The sequence below is a fragment of the Coccinella septempunctata genome, chromosome X (genome assembly GCF_907165205.1).
Source record: "Coccinella septempunctata chromosome X, icCocSept1.1, whole genome shotgun sequence".
NCBI classification, from domain to species: domain Eukaryota; kingdom Metazoa; phylum Arthropoda; class Insecta; order Coleoptera; family Coccinellidae; genus Coccinella; species Coccinella septempunctata.
In genome coordinates, this window is record NC_058198.1 from 20,484,647 (window position 1) to 20,498,555 (window position 13,909).

At 37.8% G+C, this 13,909-nt stretch overlaps 1 protein-coding gene across 1 annotated transcript; it reads left to right on the top strand.

Moving 5' to 3' along the window:
• Positions 1 to 11,659: 11,659 nt before the first annotated feature.
• On the top strand, positions 11,660 to 12,980 carry LOC123322343. Its single transcript, XM_044910285.1, has 2 exons — positions 11,660 to 11,701; positions 11,775 to 12,980. Exon 2 carries the CDS (start codon positions 11,898 to 11,900, stop codon positions 12,978 to 12,980), a length of 1,083 nt encoding a protein of 360 aa, XP_044766220.1. The 5' UTR covers positions 11,660 to 11,701; positions 11,775 to 11,897.
• The last annotated feature ends 929 nt before the right edge of the window (positions 12,981 to 13,909 follow it).

The window sequence follows — 13,909 nt, forward strand, 5'->3', positions numbered from 1 at the left end:
GGGCAGGATGACGTGACGTGTTGGATTGTTTCAGTCGCCTGGGAGCATTTGCGGCATTTGTCATTAGGTAAGTTCTTATTCATTATCTGTTTTTGATATGCTTTTGTAGGTATCACCTGATCCTGAATTGCCGCCAGTCTGCCCTCCGTTTCTGGAAACAGGTATCCTGCCTTGAGGTAATTGACAGATCTTACTTTGTCTATTTTGTTCCATTTCAGGGCGGTGGGGTATCTTCCATGGAGAGCTTTGCCGTGCCATATTTCGGATAGTTCTTCGATGCTTTTAGGTTCAATGGGATGGTTGCTTGATGCCAGATTTAATGCTGTGATGTTGTTGTCTTCATCAGATATGGCTTTGAAAAAAGGTGAGTTTTTTGATCTGAAGTATTCTCTCATCTCGCGTACTACTCGGTGGTGTGTGGATTCAATGTTTTGCAGTCCCCTTCCTCCATCTTGTCTGGGCACGTATAATCTGTTCACAGAAGCGTGGGGGTGGTGCATGCCATATTTTGTCAGTGATACTCTTATTTGTGTGTCGATGGCCCTGAGGTCTGTGACGGACCATTTTATTATTCCGAACGAGTAAGATAAGCAAGGAATAGCCCATGTGCTGATAGCTGTAAATGTTGATTTAGCATTTAATTTGCTTTTCAGTATCATTTTCAGCCTTTCCATGAACTTGTTTCTGAAAGTTGTTTTGGCTTCAGTATTCCTTATTTCTAGCCCTTGTTGGATGCCTAGGTATTTATAGGATTCATCTGGCCCTAGTCTTTGAATTCTTAGTTCGTCTTCTACAAGCATCGCTTCTCCAGTTATGAGTTTTCCCCTTTTAATATGCAGCACTGCGCATTTATCAAGTCCCATTTGCATCTTGATTGTTTCTGTGAAAGATTTTACTATCCTTAGTTGCCTTAATAGCTGATCTTCGTTCGCTGCGTAGAGTTTGAGATCGTCAATATACAATTGGTGGTTTATTTTGATGTTGTTTCTTTTTTCTATTAAGTACCCGTATCTCGTTTTGTTGAGTAATTTACTAAGGAAATTTATTGCTAAACAGAACCATAATGTGCTTAACTTATCACCCTGAAACAGTCCCCTCTTGATCTTAATTTCGGCTGTTGTGTAAGTTCCATTGTTGGTGTTGACCCGTAGATTTGTTCTCCATGTTGCCATGAGATGATTTAGTAGATTGATTAAGCACTCCGACACTCCATATAGCCTTAAGGTTTTTAGCAGCCATGTGTGTGGTATCGAGTCGAAGGCCTTTTTGTAGTCAATCCACCCCATGGAGAGATTTCTCAATTTCTTTTTAGCCTGCTTCGTGACGAGTGCATCAACAATAAGCAGTTCCTTGCACCCTCTTGCGTCTCTTCGGCATCCGTTCTGTTCACGGGCTAGTATTTTATTTTTTGCCACATGTTTCCAGATATGGTGTGTTAGTGTTCCGGTAAGTATTTTGTAGATTGCCGGTAGACATGTTATTGGCCTATAGTTCGTAGGGTCTCCGTTTTTTGTTCCCTTAGGGATCATGTGAGTTATTCCAAGTGTGCAGAATTCAGGTATTTGTGACGGGTCCGTTAGCGCCTTCTGGAATAATTTCGATAGTTGTTCATGTGTGGAGTCAAAGTTTTTCCACCAATAATTATGGATTCCATCTGGTCCCGGTGCAGTCCAGTTGTTTGACTTTTTCAATACGGCTTTTATGTCGTCTTCCGTTATGGTGATTTCTTCCATGGCATATTTCTCCGCTTCCGTCTCCGCTTCCCTGATCCAAGAAGCTTCATCATCATGTTCCACTGCGTGACCCCATATTTCCTTCCATGTCGCATGCATGTCTTGCGGTGTCGGAAATTCTTCCTCGGTTGTTGTTGTTCCTTCAAGTTGTCTGTAAAATTGTTTTTGGTTCTTATAAAACAGCTGGTTGTTTTTGTACCGCGTGGATCTTTCATTATACCTCCTGATTCTATTACCTAATGCTTTAACTTTTTGTTTCAGGGTGTCACATAATTTGGTGAGATCTTGTTTGAACCGTTCCCCGATGCTTTTGATGCGGAATTCGGATGCTATGCGTGCGACCTTTTTGGATGTTTTTCTGCTTGGTGAGTTCGTGTTCAGGTAAGTATGAAGCTTTCCAATTTGTTTTCTAATAGTATTTATCTTTTTTTCCAGGCGTTGTTTCCATGGTGGTTCCTTGTCTTCTTTTGGTTTTGGCTGTCTACTGGTGATATGTATTTTATTTTCTTGACAAACTGTAACAGCTCCAGCAAATACACAGTCTACCACTTCTTCGAGGGTGGAGTTTCTTTTTAGGGTTGATTTTATTATTTTATTTACCTCCTTTACACTCTCATGGATGTTGCGTGACCCCTTCAGTCTTGGAATTTTTGGTCTATTTTGTGGGGAAATTTTTGTGTAGAGTTGCATATTCTTCTTGAAGAGGTTTTCCAGTTGGGTTGTTTCCTGGTTTTCGATCTCAGGCTGTTCTACTTCCGTATAGTTGGTCTCGTCGGATGGAGGTGGAGCAAAAGGTCTTATGCTTCGTTTTATGGCTTCGAGCTCAACACTTGAAAATTTCTCATGTTCCATAATCCATCTGACTCTATTCGCCAGTAAGTTTGGATATGAGTGTCTCTCTGGGTTTATCTCGTTCCAGGTACTCGTTAGGAGATCTCTGTAGGTTCTTCCGGATGTTGCTTGCAGTTCGATTGCTATGTAGTGGACACGCATTATGAGGGTATTTTCCTCTATCGTCCATCGTGTCCGTCCATCTCGTGTGATAGGAACATCCGCGGAACGGGTTCTAATTCCGTCCAAGCTGATGCTTCTTCGTACACTTCTTACGTTCGAGCTTTGGCTTACGGTGCCATCTCGGGGGGCTGCGCCGCTTGCCCCACAGCTGACCCCATCAGGCTCTACCTCTGGACGGCTCCGAAGAGGGCCAGCCCGCTGCCCTCTACCGCCCTGATTCATACTTCTGGTGACAGGAGCGAGAATTTCTTCAGATCTTCAGGTTGCTAACCTGAAGACCAGGGTGACTCAGGTACGCGGGGTCGTCACTCCCCGAAAGCTTACGCCTCCCTGCGTATATATATATATATATATATATATATATATATATATATATATATATATATATATATATATATATATATATATATATATATATATATTTGTCCAATAGACGTTTCCAGTCCCGATACGTTTCTAAGGCGACCTGAGACCCACATGATCCGAATGTTTTCTTCGAGTATATATGATGAAATAACGTTAATGAGAATTATAACTCCTTAGGCACACTTAGAGGGGAAAAGAATTCCTTCATTTAAAAAAGTAGCATAATCGATAATATTTTCCAAACCCGAGACATTGCACCAACTTTACAATCCCACATATACTCCAGCGGTAAATATGGCCAACGTTCACGATCCCGGCGCTGTTGCCAGTTTGACGGGACTGGAGCCGACAATTTCGATGTATAAAATGAAGCGAAAAAGTAGGTGTTACGGTAGAAATTCATATATGTGTGATTTTGTTCAGAAAGAAGTATTGTCTCAATATTCTCATGAAGCAAATTCCTTTTCAACAGATTCTTTTCAAATTTTGATCCATTAATAACATAACCTTGAGAGGCTGTGTACATAAAATGATTTTAATAAAATATGAAAAATTAATTTTTAGCTTCCTTCTGAAATCTACAAGGGGGTTCCTGAAATTCGTGCAAGTACTCCAACTATCATAAAAATGAGACAAAAATCAACAAAATTTATTGAAACACTCTTCACAAAATTTGAGATCTAGAGAGCGAAATATGAATTATTTTAATATTCCAGAGCCAGACTCATCACACCTAATTCAACGTGTTCAGTTTCATCATAACATCCTGTATGTCGAATTGAAAATAATTGTTTCACTTTCCAAGAAGTCCGTGACAAGCCCAGAATTCCTCCTCTAATGTATTTTCCAAATTCCAATAAAAAACAGAAAAATCTAATTCATTCCTATGAATATCGCGTCAACGAATAGGTATGAGATGTGAAATATTCCAAAACAAACTTTAAAACGACCAGAATAACCGTAATAGCTTTCTTCGATAGGTACAATCATTCATTAATGCGAAAGACTGAAATGAAATAACACAAACAAAAATGAGAAAATTGATTACTGACGTTCAAATTCCGTTAATATTATTTTGAAAGTTTTGCGAAATGAGAACCGAAACACATCTGTCACGATGAATTCTACGATGAGATAAAGCCTTCCGATCCATTTTGCCATTGTTTCTTAATAGATCACAAAAATTCATCATTCAATTGAATGCATTCAATTGGTTTCTCGTCGTCTGGATATCCTCCTCATAAACCTCCTTCAATTTTACCCACAAAGTATTGTATAGAAGGTTCAGATCTGGTAATCTATAAGGTCATGGTTCCCAGTTGGGCATCCTGGACCAATTCCTTACTTTGAAAATGTATTTCTCCGATTTTTATGCCCTGTGGCATGCCAGGAGAAATATTTTGTGGGAAGTTAATATTATACAAATGCGAAGGACTAAGGGAGATGATTCCTCGATGAAAATAAGCAGGGGTAGTTCCTATAATTTTTTTTGGAAATGGACCTCCCATCAAAGATACAGCCTTTGGAAGGCGATGCCGAGTTTATAGTTTTTGATTTTTATACGGGTTCTAAAAAACACTGAGTCATAAACTATACATAATATGAAGCACTAAGTATATATTATTACTCACAAAATTTTTTAGATTTCAAAACTTCATTATAAAGGGTTGAACATAACAACCCTTTATGATTTTGCTTCAAAAATTGTTTTCGTGGGATAGATATTCAAAAACCAAAATTCTCTTATGGATTTCTATTCGATTCGGGAGAAAAAAATCGCCTGCAAAGTTTCGATACAGTCGATACTTTCTCGGAAGATATAATGTTACAATCAGTTCTGATTACTGTTCATTCCATTTCGTCGTAAAAGTGTTCCATAGAATGAATATTCTGAGATATTGTATGTCTATGACGGGAGATAAAGATGTTCTATGAATCTTTCTGAAGGTTAAATTACTAATTTCCGGAAGAAAATTATATCCGTAATATTTTAATTTGAAAAATCAAAATTTCTTTCGATTAATAAGCATAATTGACAACAGTACTTTTCATTTTATTTCAGATACAATAACGCAAAACTATAATAAATGTTCAAAATGCTAAAATATATGCATCAACTCTCTGTCTCGTAGACCTTCGTATTCTTTCGAATAACCCGGTAGTATTTCTTATGGTTTCACACGATGATACTATTCGATCTCCGGAGTATTAAACGCATGATATTCAGTGAACTGAGCATCATCATCACCGCAGATTCTCATATACAAAAAAAGGTTTGTGATTGGCCATACAATTTGAAAAATTCAAGGTTGAATATTATCTCCAAGTTCTAAACATTCTACATACTGCATGTGGAGAGGAAACTCTTGTATACTGCGCTTTGCAATTGAATACTGTTGAAAAATTAATTTTCGACTGTCAAGGTTGAAATCTAATTGATTGTTGGTTTATACAGCGTGTCCACTTTTAAAAGGGCCAAACTTCATGATGAGATCATACAAGTGATTTGGAACGAAAAATGTCATAGAACACATAATTGAAATGTTATCGGTTATTCTTTAATATAACCTTTCGTTGATTTCACGAAATATTCCAAGTTTTTCTAATGGTGTCAATCACACTACAGTTATCTCGTAGCCTAATTAAATTTGACCACATATCTGGAAACAGCAATAAATCTGCTACATGATGAGAATTTGTGTGTACAAAATAATTTCTTATTGCGGGCTTGGTAAGGGGATGGGATGAATATCACGATTCTGAAGTGAACAAAATTAAGCCTATTTTTCCAATGGTTTTATCAATGAAAAATTATTAATTATGGATATGTTTTCTTTTCAACAAAAAAGACCCCATTTAGATTGCTTCCGAATCACATATAAGCTTTTATTCTTGCTGCTAGTCTTCTTCCATTATATTTATTTATTACATAATTGTTTCCAGTAGAGGACAAGCCTATAAACTCGAAGGTTATAGATTACATACATGCATACATAAACTGTGTGGATAAACGAAAATGAAAGCGAAAAATACAAAACTGAAATATCATATACAAAAAAGGAAAAAAAAATAGATATAACACCACAGTTCCTCACAGAGAGGACTTCTACCTGTCATAACTGTTTTTGAAACCGTTTACCGAGGTCGATCGCACTACGCATTCAGGGAGACGGTTTCAGTTGTGAAATATACGGTTAACGAGAAAGTGTTAACATATGAATATAATGGCTAACAAAATAACAACTAAAAACTCGACACATTCCAAACCTTAATTTGATTGAATGATTGAATATTAAAATTTATCACGTGGAAATCATGAATTTATCTGCAAAATCAAATAACCCAAATGAATAAACTAAATTATAATGATATAGATTTTATGAAAACATGTGAAGGAAACAAATTACTACTAGTACTTATACTCGTAATAATTGCTCGAAATGCCACCGCCTTGTTCAATACATTTTATACATCGTTTTTGTAGTGAATCTGCAACCCTGCGAAGTTTCTGACGCATTTCAGCATAACACAATGTTATTCTTTCGATCAGGACCTCTCGAGTCTGAACGCTAATTTAATAAACTTTTTCTTTCAAGGTGTTCCAGGCATAAAAATCCAAAGGCGTAAGGTCGGAGCCTCTTTGTGGCCATCTTACGTTGATCCTCAACTCATGTTGAAAATGAGAAACCATGGTCGCATGGGAGTTTTCTCTTTTCCATACATGGGTTGAGGGTCAACGTGTGGTTGGCAGTCATGAGAGGTGAACTTTTCGGACGAGTAATATTTCCCGATGCGATTAATCCAAAGCATCTTGACAGACATATTGGAGAAAATGTCTGGTTTCAAATGAATGGCTGCCCAGCTCATAATAGCCAGAATGTACGGGACTAAATAAATAAATATTTTGGGGTGCAATGGATTGGAAGGTACAGTCCGGTAAGATGGCCGACCTTACGCTTTTGGATTTTTATGTCTGGAACACCTTGAAAGAAAAAGTTATCACAATATTTTGAATAGAATCTGAGTGGTGTTATTGAATTCTTTTCGTATGCAAACTAGATTATCACACGTCCGCAAAACTATAAACGTCCGATGAAGTCAGGATCTTCGCCAAAAAAAAAAAATTAATTTTAACTTTACCCTACTCTACCCTCTGCCGTCAATAGTCAAACGTTCCTCGCAGATTCCTTTTAAATCGTCTCAGTCGTCACTGAAGGTATTTAATTTCAGTTTATCGCAACAGTTGCGAAATAATTTACTAGTTACGAGAAGTAAAAATTTCAAGACATAGATGAGTTCCATAAAATGTCAATTTGAATGTCAAAATTTGAAAAATCACTATGGTCTTTTCCAGAATTATTGACATCCCAGTAGGTTTTTAAAGTCCAGAGGCTCATAACAGCGTTTCTGGTGTTGGAACCTGAAGATGGGATGCGATTAATCATCCCGAAACCGGTAGTTCTTGTAGAATAAATTGGTGAGAGACAGTTTTTAGGTGTTTTTATTTATTTTGGTATATTATATCATCTGTTCATTTCAGCTCAAGCTCATTCAAATATCTATATTAAACTTATATTAGGTATCACATCACTCTGTAAATTAACTTGTACCTATAGGCGAAAACCAATCGTGTAACTGAAAGTCCTCTGATTTGATAATGATTTTATGTGTATTTTTATAAATGATTAAATTGAAAGTTTGACTGAGGAATACCCTTCCACCTCCTGAACTGAAAATTTCCAATTGTTAGTTCGGTATACTCGGGTAATTTCCAATATTGGAATATTGCTGAAGAATACTTGTACCAGAGATAAAGTTTTCAAGAATAGTTTTTCAAGAATATAAGGACTTCATACTGAAAAAAACCTTTTTATCACTGTGGTAGGAGTAAAAAATCTTCATTGCTTTTGTATATTGATCTTCTGAAAAATTCCTGGAGAAGAGCTCCTGTCAAGTCAACCAAATATAACTAAAATGATGTTCAGGAAATTCGTAAATTCGTAAACACGACAGAGGGTCAAGTAGGGTGTGGTGAAAATACAATTTTTGTGCATAAGATCCTAAACGTACCAGTGCTCCTGAAATTAGGTCGACTTCACATAATCAGGCTTGTATAAGTTTCCATACGTGTGCTATTATAGTTCGAATACGAAAAGAATCCAATAACACCACTTCAATTCAATTGAAAATATTGTCATTGAATATTTCTCATGACGACTGTTCATCATACAGGGATCGTATAAGTTATCTTATAGTACATTTGAGGTGTATAAATCGAAAAGATGACAAAATAAATTCTCAAGCTCTTCAACTGCAGCGTTGCCAAATTTTCGGACTAGATGCGTCGGTCAACTATGCGGATTATATACATCAAGTTCATGTCGCTCGAAGCGCCCTCGCACTGGCCAAACCCTGAAGTTTTCTGTATATAATAACGAGTATAACCGACTTTTCAGACCCACCTGAAAATTCACCCCTAGCATCCCCTAACCCCCCTTATAACGATTCTATGGTCGAACGTTACCAGACCCGGAGCCGGGTCTGACAACGTCAATTTTGGACTGAAAAGTCGGTCGAGTATACCGTTTTGGGTCTGTATATGCGGTCGAACAAATCTATATATATATATATATATATATATATATATATATATATATATATATATATATATATAAACCCGTAGCTCGTTGTTACCTCCGTTAAGTTCATTGGGCGACCTGACCTCCGGGTGAAGGATATATATATATATATATATATTTTTTTTTTTTTTTTTTTTTTTTTTTTTTTTTGCCCACCGTTCCAACACGGGAGATAATCAGCATCTGCCGGGCAAGAACTGCCAAGGCAAAGGCTGCAGCTACGGTCCTTGCAGAACCTTCCGTATTATTCTGGTCGTGTGCAGGATGACCTGTTTCTGCGAAGCGGAGATGATGTCCTTGTCCAAGCAGAGTCGCTGGGTATTCTCAAGTAAGTGCCTCTCCACAATTCCGTTCACCGAGATTATCATGGGTAGAACACTGACCGCCTCAAGTGCGTACATTTCTCGGAGTTGGAAGGCCAGATCTGTGTACTTTGAGATCTTTTCCGAGTAAGCCCTTGAGATATTATCGTCTGCGGGAATGGTCAAATCTATCAGGAGACACGTTTTCCTCACATTGTCGAACAGAGTGATGTCTGGCCTATTATGAGCAACCAATCTATCCGTTACCATTGTGGCGTCCCAGTAAAGTTTGTAGCTGGCGTTTTGCAACAGTGTTTTTGGCACATATAAGTGCTGCTGGGTTTCGCTCAGAAGAAGACCGAGCTTGAACGCCATCTGCTGATGAAAAATCTTGGCCATTGAGTTGTGTCTATCGAGATAGTCCTTTGGGGCTAGAATTGGGCACGAGGAAGTCAGATGTTGAATTGACTCTGGTCCTTGGGAGCACCTGCGGCATCGGTCGGTGGGGATGTCCTGCTGAGCTATGTGCTTCAGGTACACTCTTGTCGGCACCACCTGGTCCTGGATCGCCAAGAGCCGTCCCTCCGTCTCGGGGAAGAGGTATCCCGCGCGCAGGTAAGTAAGAGATTCGACCTTATTCACATCTCCACTTTCCAGGTGACCAGGGTATCTGCCGTGCAAGGCCCTGCTCCTCCATTCCTCCATTATCTCACACTGGGGTCGCCTGGTGTCCTGATGAGATGACTCCGCCAGCTTCAGGGGTGATATTCTGTCGTCGGCTTCACGGATTGCGGTGAAGAAAGGTGAGTGATCTTTGAGGAAATATTTTCTTAATGAGATGATGTTTCCCTCATGAACCGACTCCAGATTGAGGAGCCCTCGTCCTCCATGTTGGCGTGGGAGGTACAGACGGATAGTCGACGAGTGAGGATGGTGCACTCCATATTTAGTGAGGATGGCTCTCACAGCTCTATCCACTTCCCGGAGCTCAGTAACAGACCAAGTCAGGATGCCGAAAGAATAGGTCATGCTCGGCACCGCCCAGATGTTGATTGCCGTGAACAATGATCTCGAGTTGAGCTTAGATTTAAGGAGGAGGCTTATTCTCTTATATAGTTTTTGTTTGAAGAGCTCCTTCATCTCAGCAGTTTTGATGTCCAATGCTTGATGTATGCCCAGGTACTTGTAGTCGTCGTCTTTGTTCAGGCTGGGAATCTTGATCTGGTTCATAAGCGTTGTTTCCTGCTTTGACTCCTGTATCTTTCCCCTTTTAACTTCTAGAGTTGCGCACTTTTCTACTCCCAGTTGCATGTTTATGGAATCACTGAATGATGAGACTATTTCCAGCATTCTTCTTAGTTGATCTGCATTAGCAGCATAGAGCTTCAAATCGTCCATATATAATTGGTGGTTTATACGGATGTTCCTCTGCTTGCTGATGGTATAGCCATAGTTGGTATTATTAAGTAACATACTCAGAGGATTCAGAGCCATGCAGAACCATATTGGACTCAAGGTGTCGCCCTGGAATATGCCCCGGTTGATTTTGATCACCTCCGACTTAACTGTACGATCCTCCATTCTCACAGCCAGTTGGGTCCTCCACCCTCTCATCAGATGCCCAAGAAGATTCGTTACCTTCTCGTCGATCCCGTGCATTTTTAGTACTCTTAGCAGCCATGTGTGGGGAACCGAGTCAAAGGCCTTCCGATAGTCCACCCATGCCACAGAGATGTGCCTCAATTTTCTTCGGGCCTGCTTGGTAACTATTTGGTCAATCACCAGGAGTTCTTTGCAGCCTTTAGTTTTTATGCGGCCGCCATTCTGTTCTCTAGCCATTAGATTGTTGTTTCTGAGGTGCTGACTGATGTATCGGGTGAGTACTGCGGTGAGGACTTTATAAACTGTGGACAGGCAGGTGATCGGCCGATAGTTCTTAGGATTTCGGAAGTCACCGTCTTTGGGCTGAAGATGTGTCACTCCCAAGGTGCAAAAGTCAGGAATTGTTGTTGGGTCGGCTATTGACTTTTGGAGTGCCATAGAGAGCGCTTTATGTATACTGGTGAGGTGTTTCCACCAATAATTTTGAATTTTGTCTGGTCCAGGTGATGACCAGTTGTTCGAACCTTTCAGAGCCTCCTTTATGTCCATCTCGCTGATTTGGATGTCGCTCATTCGAACCTTGGGGATCTGTGCTTCGGCCTCGCCGATCCAATACGCCCCATCGTCGTGGTTCGCACTCTCCGACCAAATTTCAGACCAGTATTTGTGAGCTTCTGCAGGTTCAACTTGGATCGTCCCATCATTCCTGCCACCCTCAAGATCCCGAAAAAACTGCTTCTGGTTCGAATATATATATATATATATATATATATATATATATATATATATATATATATATATATATATATATATATATATATATATATATATATATATGTTGAAATACTATATATATATATATATATGTAAAAATGAACAGTGTCATTTTCTTTAAAAGACAACTTTCTATTTTCCTTTCTACGTTTTATTTAATTTCAACTTAGAGAATGCCTTGATTTGTCAATTATTAATTCATGTCAATTCATATTTCAAATATTGTGCATTGAAAACCTAAAGGAATAGCATTGTTTTTGATTTCTTTCAGGTTAGTAAGTTATTCTTAAGAGTTATCAGAGTTTATTTGTTATATTTCCAACTAAAGATAATAAATCTTTCAGATTGAAGACATCAAATCGTCTATTTCTTGAAGTGAGAAATTGAATTGATTTCCATTCTTATAAATCAAAAACTTAAGCTATCTGGTTGATATTCGAAGGACTGCACTGGGATTTCGAGCTATAATGACCACATCCATGAAAATTTGCATAGCTTTTGAAACATCAAATACTAAAGCGAAGAAAAATATATTCAAGTTCAAATGGATTCAGACTACAGGAACGGAAACATATTATGAGATTCCAGAAGACAAACAGAATCCACATGACCATCATGAACTTTTTGCTCTACCGAAGGTGAAAAATATCTTGAAATCAATGAAAACAAGAGGTTCATTTCGTACGTGTGTTATTTCATTGACTCCGGAATTGAAAGGAATATATTTTGATGCCGAAGAAGATGTGATGTTTAGGGATGAGTATTTACAAATGACTTATTCACCTGCATACGTGAAAACAGAATTTGGAGGAGAACTAGCAGAATCACGAAATACAACAGAACTGTCCTCAGGCAAGACCAAGGAGAATAAAAAGGATTTCAAGAAGATAAAGGACAATTTTGTGCTGAATAATTTTGATGGGAAGAATGTTTCCGTGACTTTATGGTTGAAGAAATTTGAGTCGGAATGCATGCGTTGTGGAGTGGAAGAAGATATGGACAAAATTTTGATTTTACGTTTGTTTCTGGATGGGATAGCGAAAGAATGGTTTGATTCTAAATTAATTATATTAGGTTTGGAAACTGATTTTCAAATATGGAAAAATAACTGCTTAGATAGTTTTTGTGAAACAAGTTGGCATAAGCATAGAGAGGCATATTCATTTAGGTACATAGGAGGAAGTTTAGTTGACTACGCTTTCAGGAAAGAAAATTTGTTGTTGAATCTCCGAAATAATTTTCCAACTGACATATTAATTGACTTAATTGTGACAAGTTTGCCAAATTTTTTACAAGATATAATTGATCGATCAAATGTAACAACTTTTGAGAAATTATTAGGTGAGTTACGAAAGTTAGAAGGTTCAACAAAATATGAAAATGCTCGAAATACCAAAAATGGCAAAATGAACAAATCGGCCGAACAACTTCCTTCACTAACAAAAGCAGATAAGAAGGAACCATGTTCAATTTGTGATAAAAATGGTTTCCCAGGGAGATTCCATCCAGAAGCTCTATGTCGGCTAAAGAATAGGAGATTTAATTTTTAACAAGAGAACGTATCCGGTAACATAAGAACGGTGAACAATGTTGGGGTACAGGATGAATTAAATGAGGCCATTTCCGATCAAAAAAACTAGTTTTGTTGCCATTGATCAAATTGAAAGTGTTCGTAAATGAAAATGAATTATGTGGAATTTATGATTCAGGCTCAAATGTCACTCTTCTGAATTCGAAAGTGGCAGATGAGTTATGTCTACACATTCGAGAGGATAGGAACACATTCAAAACAGTCAATGGCAGGGCAAATTTTTCAGGAAAAATAACTACAAAAATGAGAATCAATGATATTGAAAAAGAAGTTGAGTTTTTTGTAATTAATGATAAAAATTTCGAGTATGATATTCTACTCGGATTAGATTCTATTTTCAATTTTCAATTGAAACAAGATTTTGATTTGAAAATTTATCAAAGATTAGAGATGAATGAAGAGAGAAAGATCGATTCTTTCTATAATAATAATGATAATAACAATTATTACAATATCAACTTCAATGAAGGTGTACCTACAGAACTTTTCGAAGCGAAATTAGAACATTTGACAACAAATCAGAGGAATAAAATTGAAATGTTAATAAATAAATATGATAATATTTTTGCAAAACACAAATTTGATATTGGTTTGGTGCAGAATAATGAAGCACATATAAAACTTTTAGAACACAAATTTGTAGCTAAAAAGCCATACAGATGTTCAATGGAGGATCAAAAAGAGATAGAATTTCAAATAGGAAAATTGTTGAAGGCGAATCTGATTGAAGAATCTTCCTCACCTTTTGCAGCACCAGTCACGTTGGCATATAAAAGAGATGAGGGATCTAAGACAAGATTGTGTGCCGATTTCCGTGAACTCAATAAATTGATTGTTCCCGAACCACAGCCTTTCCCATTAATCGATGAAATTTTAGCGAAAACCCGT

Excerpts from the sequence above, each read along its gene's own strand:
- LOC123322343 (XM_044910285.1), top strand. The coding sequence starts at position 11,898 with ATGACCACATCCATGAAAATTTGCATAGCTTTTGAAACATCAAATACT.